The following is a 9239-nucleotide window of genomic DNA, read 5'->3' as shown; positions in this document are numbered from 1 at the left end:
CAAACAAGGTCTGTGTACTGAGGGTTAGGAGATGGAAATAGGACAACAAGGCCTTGGAAAACAGTTGAAGTAAGTCGGTGGGTGGGGGAATACCCTGCAAAGCACAGAAAGTGCAAATACAGAAATCTATACAAACATAGAATTTGGCAAATAGCCTGAATTTAAGAGCACTGAATAGAAATCTAATTTTCATGGTTTTAGATGGCGGCAGCTCTTCTCAAATGTCATCACAAAAACTAAGGGCCAATTTTGCCTAAATTTCCATGCAGAAATTTAAATTCAGCCCAGATTATCTCCCCCGCATCCCACCCAGCAGAATCTTATTATTACAGCATTTAAATCTGTTTTCCTATAGCTGTTTCACTGGCAAACAATGATCACTTCCAAAAGTTAGATAAGGATGATTTTGCGGGGATTTTCACATAGTCCAAGAAAGGAAGTCCATTCACATTTTAGCACTAGAACAATATTCTCACAAGTAACTTAATATAATATCACAAGACACAGCCTTACTGAAAGCTATGCTGAACGAAGACCTTCTGATACAGGAGGTATGTAGCCATTCAAAGCACTGATAGTCCAAGCACTGACAGTCTTATCTGTCATGATGGTCCCTTTCTTGCTGATCATCACTACATTTTGTTGTGGTACATTCCATAGATCAGTTATGCACTGTGTGAAGTACTCTTTAGTCTGTCTTGAAGCTTCTGCCAATCAGCTGCATGGGCTGACCTTGGTTTCTAGTATTACCAGAGAGGGATTAAAATGTCTCCATATCCACTTTTGGTACACAATGCTTAACCCTGCACATCTGTAACACATCTTCCCTTACCACTTTACTAAGCTAAACAATCCCAGATTTTGTCATCTTTCCTCTTAGGGCAGTTGCTCCAGGCCTTCTCATCATGTTAGTTGCCCCTTTCTGCACTTTTTTCCACTCTGTGAAATGCATGCATTACAGACAGTGACAGATCCACACAGAGGTGCCAAAGAGCCTGCCCTCTATCAGGGCTGGCCAATTTGTGGTCCTCCAGATGTTGCTGGCCTGAAATTCTCATGAGCAAAGCCAATGGCAAGAGAGGACAGGGACTGCAGTTCAACAACATCTAGAGAGCCACAAGTTGCCCACCCCTGCCCTGCATCATGTGAAGATTGGTCTGCAGACCTTAAGCCATATCTAGCCAAATGCACGTATCAGCCATGTGTGGCAGCCTGTGAGGTGTTGAACCTTTCCCTGGTTTTTGTAGTCACAGGCAGGCTGCAAAAGCAGGACCTTTATGAAGCCCCTTGAGGGCTGTCAGGCACATATTGGCATGGTGGGTCACAAAAGGCATGCCGGCCTCTTCTAAACTGCAGAGGAGAAGCTCAAAGAGTAGCAATCCCAGTGTACAAAATGGTTTCTCAACTGTCTCTGAAAGGAAGAAAATGTAAAAGCAACATGACCCCACATTCTGTGTCCAGTTTGTAAATTTATATACATTTTAAATTTTCATTTTTAATAAAATTGTAAATTGGTCCTGCTCCAGTTTTTAAGTATAACTGCAACATATGCCTATTTGCAAACTGGTATTTTATATTGAAACACTGCACTCTTTAATGTGTGTTTATGCATGAATTATATATATATATATATATATATATATATATATATATATATTAATTGTAACCTATGCTTTTTAAAATTATTCTTAAAGTTTTAAAATTATATTAAAAAGTATGAACTGGATGTGCTATGGGGGGTCATTTTGCTTGTCTGTTTGGAATCCTGTATCATGCACATCACATTGCCTCCACACTGGTTGATTCAAAAACACAGAACTCCAAATCTGAGCAAGATAGCAAGCAACCAGCTATTTGGGGCACCATTTCCAATATAGACACATTCATTTTAGTTATAGTGCAGAAGTATAAAGCCTCTAAAAGTCAGCATTGTTTTCCTATAACAAATTAAAATGGGAATGGAATACCTATATACAAAATTCTTACTGAGGAAGTCCATTTGTGCTACAGTGGAAACATGAACTTTCACTTCTTTATCTCCTGCTGCTTGACTGAGGTGATCCACTGTCCATTTGCTCACACAAGGGCCCACATCTAGTCCTTTCAGCACGACTGGCCTCCTCTGAAAATGTAAGAAAAATTGTCATGATTGCCCAACATGTTTCATTACCTTCTACTACTACCTGCCATACACATAATATCAAGTTAATACACACTGACAAACAAGTTGATGTAGCATCAGTTACCAAGGGAAATGCACATATATGCTTTAAAATGTGCATCCTCATTCAATGGAGCTTCCACTTGGTGATATTTCTATATAACTGTGGATATGACGATTATGTACATAGTAATATGGGTCAACCTGCCAAAGCAGCCCTGTGATGTACATCATTATTATCTCTGTGCTAGCAATGCTATGCTAATGTTTGGTTAAAAATCAGCAGAACTGATTTTTTAAAATAACTCATCTCAATGTTATGCAGTTCTATTTATTTATATAGCCTCACCAATGTGCACAATGCTTTCTAAGGGTACAAGTCCCTGTCCCAGGTGCTTACAATCCAATATTTATCATGGAAATCAAGGGAAGGGAAAGTGAAGGCATGGGTTAAACAGGATTGTGCATTTGTTCAGTTACAACATCCTTCCTCAGTTAATGTCTTTCAGATATTTTGTATGACATCTACCATCATCCATGTTGATGCACCATGCTGGTTGGTTTTGATGCAAGCTGTGAACCAAAATATATGGAAGAAAAGCTGAGTTATCGGTATCTAGGTTAATTATACCAGGGTATTAGAAAATGGAGAATTATTTCACTGATTGGTATAATTATCCTGGTTGTACCTTGAGTTTATGATGGGACTTTATGGCCTGGTTTGCACAACACAATGGTGGTTAATAACCCATAATGGCTTGTTAACCCCCCCTGGGTGCACAAGCCATTTCCTTAACTATCCTCACTAGATGCTGCTTCTCATGTCATCCAAACTTGGCAATGGTGGTTTGGTGGGGTGGTTAACAAACCAACCAGAAACTATGGCTTGTTTTTGGGTGCTTCGTTAACCAACTGTAGAGGAAAATTTCCAGAAGACTATTGCATATCGATAGGTGCTGTAGCACAATTCTCCTTTGATTGCTACCTTAACTGGGCCTCACCTTTGGAGACTCTGTTGAGGCCATCCAGCAAGCCACTTGCTAATTAGGATGGTACAGCATTGGGATGCAGAAAAGTAAACAATGGAGCTTATCACCATGAGAGCCAGGAACAGCAGGTGTGCCTAAATTAACTGTTTTAATTTAACTACAGCAAGTAAGACTCTTAGAGTAGAGAGAGAAACCTCATGACCCTGTCCCGAGTGAGTTCCAGGGAGATCTAGCCAAGCAAGGAAGGTGACACATGCCAGCCAAGAATTAGGGCTTTTTCCGTGTCGTTCACGAGGGGGTTTCCTGACGGCTGATAAAGAAAAGCCAGCTTACTTGGTATTGTATTTCCTTTTCCATATTATTATGTCTGTTTACATTGTAGTGCCTGTTTTAGAATAAAATCTTTAGACTTTAATCCACCTGTGTGCACATTGCTTCTGGATCCAAAAAGAGCCTTTTGCCCTTGGCAAAACACCAACCCAACACACCAACCTTGCCAGATTCAGAGGACACTAGAAGCTGCACCTCTTGAAGAGAAATAGGGAAATGAGCCAGCACACATAGCATTGTTAACAAACTTCTTGGCTTAAAAGGAAACCACATTTGGCTGCAACACCTGCAGATGCCAGATTAATAGTTCATGCCCCTGCCAGTTCATGCCTCTGCTTCTTGTATGTCATGTTAAAAAGATGTCAGTTCTGTCAAACATGCTAGATGTCACATGAAAAAAAAATCAGTGTTTAATACACCTGGTGGGTAATTATGCTAATTAAGCTTGTGACCAACGTGTGTGATACCCATGGGTCATTCACCTTCTGTGATTGCACAAAACCACCCAAGGGATTAACTTTGGAGCTGACATGCATAAAATTTTACTCTTCGCTGGATTTAAAAGCAAGCACACAGTGGCTCACTAAAAGCAGGAAATGATCTTTGCATGAAACTAGAGTCCAGACAAGTACTAGGCAGTTCCTTGTGCAGAGAGTCGTGTGAAATCTCAGAAATGGGGTGGGACAGGGACAGGGACGGGGGGGACGGACACAAAAACTTTATTTCCCCAACTGGAGCCATCCTGGCTGGAGCTGATGAAAGTTAAAGTCTAAACCGACTGCAGGCTGGGAAAGGCAACTCTATGGTGCTGTCGATGATCTGCAAGAAAGGGTGACCCTGGGAAACGACTGCGCGATTAATGGTCCCCTTGGCTATCCAGGCGTTACCTACCAGAGGGTAGATATCCTGCAAGAAGCGCTCCCGTGTGACGCCCGTGTACTGAGCCACGGGGACGACTTGCTGCTCCTCCATCGCTTACCTCTAAGCCGGCCTCCTTCTCTATCACTTCCTCCCGTATGTCCTTCTCTCATTTCTTCCTCCCGGGAACAACGACTCTTTAAGGAAAGGGCCTTCTCCTTATTCTCCCCGTCGCAGAGGGGATGGCAGCACTTCTGTATACCCAAAGAGACAAATGGATGGGATGCAGAGCACCGGAGCGACACAGAAACATGCCTGGCATGCCCATAAAGCCGACGAGCTCGGGAGAAGGGCAGAGGCAGTGCTCCCCCGTGCTGATCCACGAGCTTCTCCGGAGCATCACTGCACTGGCTGTGGGATTAGGAGAGTGGCAGTGTACTGCGTTTGGATGGCCAGGCATAGGATAGGTAAGCAGAGCCCCGAGTCTTTGTCTTTACGAGAAAATGCGGAGAGTGTTTTTCTCTTCCCAGCTTGTTGTTTCCTGCCTTTGCCCAGCCCAAGACGTGCCACGGGTCCCTCAGGCGGCTCCTCAGTTTTAACCGTGAAGCGAGAGGCCCCCCTCGCCCACCCTCCCATTTAGTGCTGCGGAACCCTTCGCACGGCTCTCGGTTTGCGCCCGGCCCCCTTTGGCTGCAGGACCGCCGCGGGATGTCGGGAGGGCTGCGGCGGGGTCTGATGGCGCTGGCCGCGGGGGCCTGTTGCCGCCGGTGCTGCTGGCAGCTGCGGCCCCTCGCCGGCCACCCTCGCCACTCCCTCTTGCTGCTAGCGAGCGCGCCTCGCGACAAGGCCGGCGGGGCCGGGCCCCCCGCTCCGCGCACGGCTGCCTCGCCCTCGCCGCTGGCCGGGCTGTGGCGGACCCCCGCGCGCCCCTACAGCAGCGACCGCGAGCGAGGCGGGCAGTGGAAGCGGAGCGTGGTGGTCCTGGAGGTCCCCAAGCCGCTCGCGTGGCTCCGCTCGCGCCTCTACTTCTTCCTCATCCGCGCCTATTTCGACCAGGAGTTTAGCATCCACGAGTTCACGCAGGGGGCCAAGCAGGTGAGGGGCTCCCTCATGGGCTTCCGTACGCTTCTACTTGGGTACCAGGTGCCTGGTTTAGGTAGGGTAGGCCTCTGTGTGGAGGTGGCCGGTCAACGTCTGGGTGAAAGTACGAAAGAACTGTAGCACCAACTGGGAGCCTTCAGTAGACCATCATCAGTTAATTCCTGAGCAAGCACATAGGTTGCTTATGCATTTCTCGTTAAATTATAGTTGTTATTTCTAAAATTGCATAGAAGACATGGCTTTGCATGTGCAAATATTATGCAAATAGGCGGTCTCTTCTCCCCAGTGTTTGGGTGGTGTGTTTCCGCTTTCCTGCCAACATGACCCTAATTCATACCCATAAATTTTCATCTCTCAATCCTGAGAGCAGGGCTTCTGCCCTTAGCAACAGCTGCATCAGTGCAATGTCAGTGTTGCTTCAATGGTACCTCCAGTTTCAGAGTTCTACTTGCCAGGAACAAATGATGGTAGGTTTGGCTGCTGTTGGACACAGGATGTTGGATAAGATGGGTTCTTTACTTGCTGCAGCAGGACTCTGGTTCTCTTTGTTTGCTTCCTTACCCTTGGAGTTATAGCAAACAGGGTGCTGCATCTGTTGCATTTTTGACTTTGTGGCAGCACTTAAACCATGGGAGCCTAGCTAAAGAAAAAAGCAACAACCTTAACTCTGATCTTCTAGTTTTCTGCAATACATTTCTTGTTCATTTTCCACTGTTCCCTTAGTTGCAGTATAGGAAATATAAGCTTTTTTTCCTGTACAGTGGTACCTTGGCTCACGAACTTAATCCATTCCAGGACTCTGGTCGCAACCCAAATTGGTCGTGAGCCAAGTCAAATTTCCCCATAAGGTTCAATGCAAATAATGTTAACTGTTCTGTAACCTTTTTTTTAAATCACAAAAATTTGAAACAAAGTGACAAAGAGCAACAAAGATTTCGGCCATCTCTTCCTTCACCCCCCCCCCCCCAAGCACAACTGCAATCACTCCCGTCTTCACTGCACGAGTGTGATCACAGCCATCTCCCCCCTGAGCACGATCGTCACCTGATGCGGAGTTTGTGACCTGAGAAATTTTTTTTCTGAAATTTCTGTTCACGACCCGATTCAGTTGTGAACTTAGGCGTTCATGAGCCTAAGCATTGTACTTTAAGCTATCTGAGAGTGCACTGCCTTCCTTTTCCAGCCTGCACAAACAAGAGAGCGTCACACTGCATTCCAGCCTACTTACCTTGCAACAGCCTCCACTCCCTGGTTCTGCATTTGCAACTGTTCTTGTTATAATATTGCATTAATATTCCATCTTTTTTTCCTTTTGTACGGAACCCAAGGCAGCTTATGTAGCTCCATCTTATCTTCCCAACAACCCTGTGAGGTAGGTTAGCCTGAGAGTGAACAACTCACCCAAAGTCACTCAATGAGCTTCATTGTCAGGTGGGGACTAGAACTTGGATCTCCCAGGTCCAACACTCTAACCACCACACCAGAATGACTAAAGCTGCTTTGTTCAAGAAACATGCTGCAACATAAACACTCATTGAAAGAGCAGAAGAACCAAACAAACAAACAAACCAGTGATGGTTAATATAATATTGTGAATTAGGCTGCAGTATTGTCCTATTCGAATTCAGAAGCAGTTAATTTCAAGTAAACAATCTTCTTTGTCTTGTTTTCTAGGCCTTCGCTCTTGTTTCAAGACTAATTTCTCAATGCAAATTTGATCTACTGGAGGAACTTGTGTCAAAAGAGGTAAAAACAAAGCTATAGACCATTCTTAATGGTGAAAGTGTGATAGATTCAGAAACTGGAAACTAATGATTCATCACAGAGGGCAAAAGAGGCTAATTAAAGCTAGAAGATATGGTTGGGCCATGTTTATTCTCAGCTACTGCTTAACTAGGGGTAGCCTGTGGCATCTTAAAAGCAGATGAAGAGGGCAAGAAGCAGGTTCCTCCTCCTCATATATGCTGCTGTTTATAGTATGGCCACTATCACCTCTTATTCCCTTCATTATTAAATTCGTTCTGTCTTGATTTTTTCCTCCACCTCTAGCTTGGCTTTCTCAGTTCTGCTACCATGCCCAGCCACAGGATTTAATTTGATTCAGAGTTTTTCAGGGCACTTTTCCAGAACCTCATTCAGTGAGAAGACTCAGTCTTGGAAGACATGTAGTAAGACTAAGAAGATTGCCTATGAATGCCATACAATGTGCTTTTAATTCTCACCAGTGAGCAATCTCCACCAGCAGCCAACTTTGGAGGAAGGACTCCAAAGTCAGAAACTAGAACTTCTCTGTAGGTTTCAGTTCTGGAACCTCTCAAGTCAATCAATTATGAAAATATGGAGAGGGGAAACAAAACATATAAAGGACTTGTATAACTGTATAAAGCCCTAAATGGCTTAGGCCCAGAGTACCTGACGGACTGCCTTCTCTCACATGTTACCTACCCAACTGTTAAGAACTAGTACAGAGGCCCTTCTTGAAGTGCCATTCCCAAAGGAGGTAAAGGGGATGGCAAATAGAAAAAGGGCCTTCTTGGTGGTTGCACCCTACCTTTGGAACCGGCTCCCCAGAGAAGCTCACCTGGCACCTTCTTTACAATCATTTTGGTGCCTGGCAAAAACAGCTTTGTTCTCCATGTATTTTAATAGCGAATTAAATAGTATTGAATTAATTTTAAATGTTAGTTGATTGAACTATTGTTTGATGGACATATTAGTTTGTTAATATAGTCACAATCCTGACTGAAGAACACTTTTTTGCTAAAATACTATGTGGCAGTCCTGTTAATATTTATGGTTTTAATGGTTTTAAAATAACTTTTAATTATTATTTATTGTAAAATTTATATGATACTGTTCTTGGATGTATACCACCCAAAGAATCCTGTTTGGGACAATTAGATGCAGTTTTATAAATCAAGCAAAATAGAAATAAAACAAAATCCATCAAAAGAAACAAGATCCCTCCCTTTACTGGTGTGCTCAGATTCTACTGGTTTCCTTCCCGCCAAGATTACTCCAAAAAAACCCTTCCCATTTCATTCTAAAATCATGCTTCCTGTACATAACAGACTACAACACACATCACTCTCTGTTTAGCTGGCTTGGCAGAGACAGCTATGATTGTGAGTAGTTGATGGGTTGTCAGAGTTTGGACAAATGAGATCAAAAGCAGCTGAGATACCTCATAGAATAATAGAGTTGAAAGGGGCCATGAAGGCCATCAAGTCCAACCCCTGGCTGTTGCAAGACACCATGTTACACCATCCCACTCAGATGACTGTCCAGTTTCTTTTTGAATGTCTCTAATGTGAGAGAGACCACCACCTCTCTAGCAGCTGGTTCCACTGTCATATTGCTCTGACAGTGAGGAAGCTTTTCCTGATGTCTGATCCTGATACAGTGGTACCTTGGTTCATGAACTTAATCCGTTCCATGACTCTGGCTCTGAGCCAAGTCAAATTTCCCCATAAGGTTCAATGTAAATAAGATTAATCCGTTCTGTAACCATTTTTTTTAATCTCAAAAATTTGAAACAGTGACAACAGCAAAGTAACAAAAAACAAGAAAGATTGCGGCCATCTCTCCATCCCCCGAGCATGATCGCGGCCATCTTCCTTCTCCCAACATGACGGTCACACTCGGGCAGGGAAGACGGGTGCGATAGCGGCTATCTCCCCTGCGAGCTCAGTTGTGGCCATCTCCCCCCCACCAGCATGACCGCAATAGTGCCTGCCTTCCCTGCATGAGCACGACCGTGGCCATCTCCCTGCCCTGAGCACAATCACAGCCATCTCCCC

At 44.3% G+C, this 9239-nt stretch overlaps 2 protein-coding genes across 4 annotated transcripts in view; one reads left to right on the top strand and one right to left on the bottom strand.

Moving 5' to 3' along the window:
- TYW5 (tRNA-yW synthesizing protein 5) overlaps window positions 1-4482 on the bottom strand; it is a 12940-nt gene extending 8458 nt beyond the window's left edge. The window contains exons 1-2 of the mRNA XM_044432144.1: window positions 4372-4482; window positions 1968-2122 (exon numbers count right to left, since the gene is read on the bottom strand). Of these exons, the coding sequence (XP_044288079.1) occupies window positions 1968-2122; window positions 4372-4452 (236 nt within the window). The 5' untranslated portion in view covers window positions 4453-4482. The remainder of the gene's footprint in view (window positions 1-1967; window positions 2123-4371) is intronic.
- Window positions 4483-5054: 572 nt separating this feature from the next.
- MAIP1 (matrix AAA peptidase interacting protein 1) overlaps window positions 5055-9239 on the top strand; it is a 7510-nt gene continuing 3325 nt past the window's right edge. For 2 of the 3 annotated variants that reach the window (XM_044432081.1, XM_044432082.1), the window contains exons 1-2: window positions 5055-5433; window positions 7114-7185. In XM_044432081.1, the coding sequence (XP_044288016.1) occupies window positions 5074-5433; window positions 7114-7185 (432 nt within the window). In that variant the 5' untranslated portion in view covers window positions 5055-5073. Of the gene's footprint in view, window positions 5434-5454; window positions 5907-7113; window positions 7186-9239 lie in introns of those variants that run through there. The other variant, XM_044432083.1, reaches the window with a different exon arrangement.

Source organism: Varanus komodoensis, unplaced genomic scaffold (genome assembly GCF_004798865.1).
Source record: "Varanus komodoensis strain SLA01 unplaced genomic scaffold, ASM479886v1 scaffold23, whole genome shotgun sequence".
Classification (NCBI taxonomy): domain Eukaryota; kingdom Metazoa; phylum Chordata; class Lepidosauria; order Squamata; family Varanidae; genus Varanus; species Varanus komodoensis.
The sequence above is the reverse complement of the archived record's forward strand: the minus strand, read 5'-3'. Positions and strand labels throughout refer to the sequence as shown.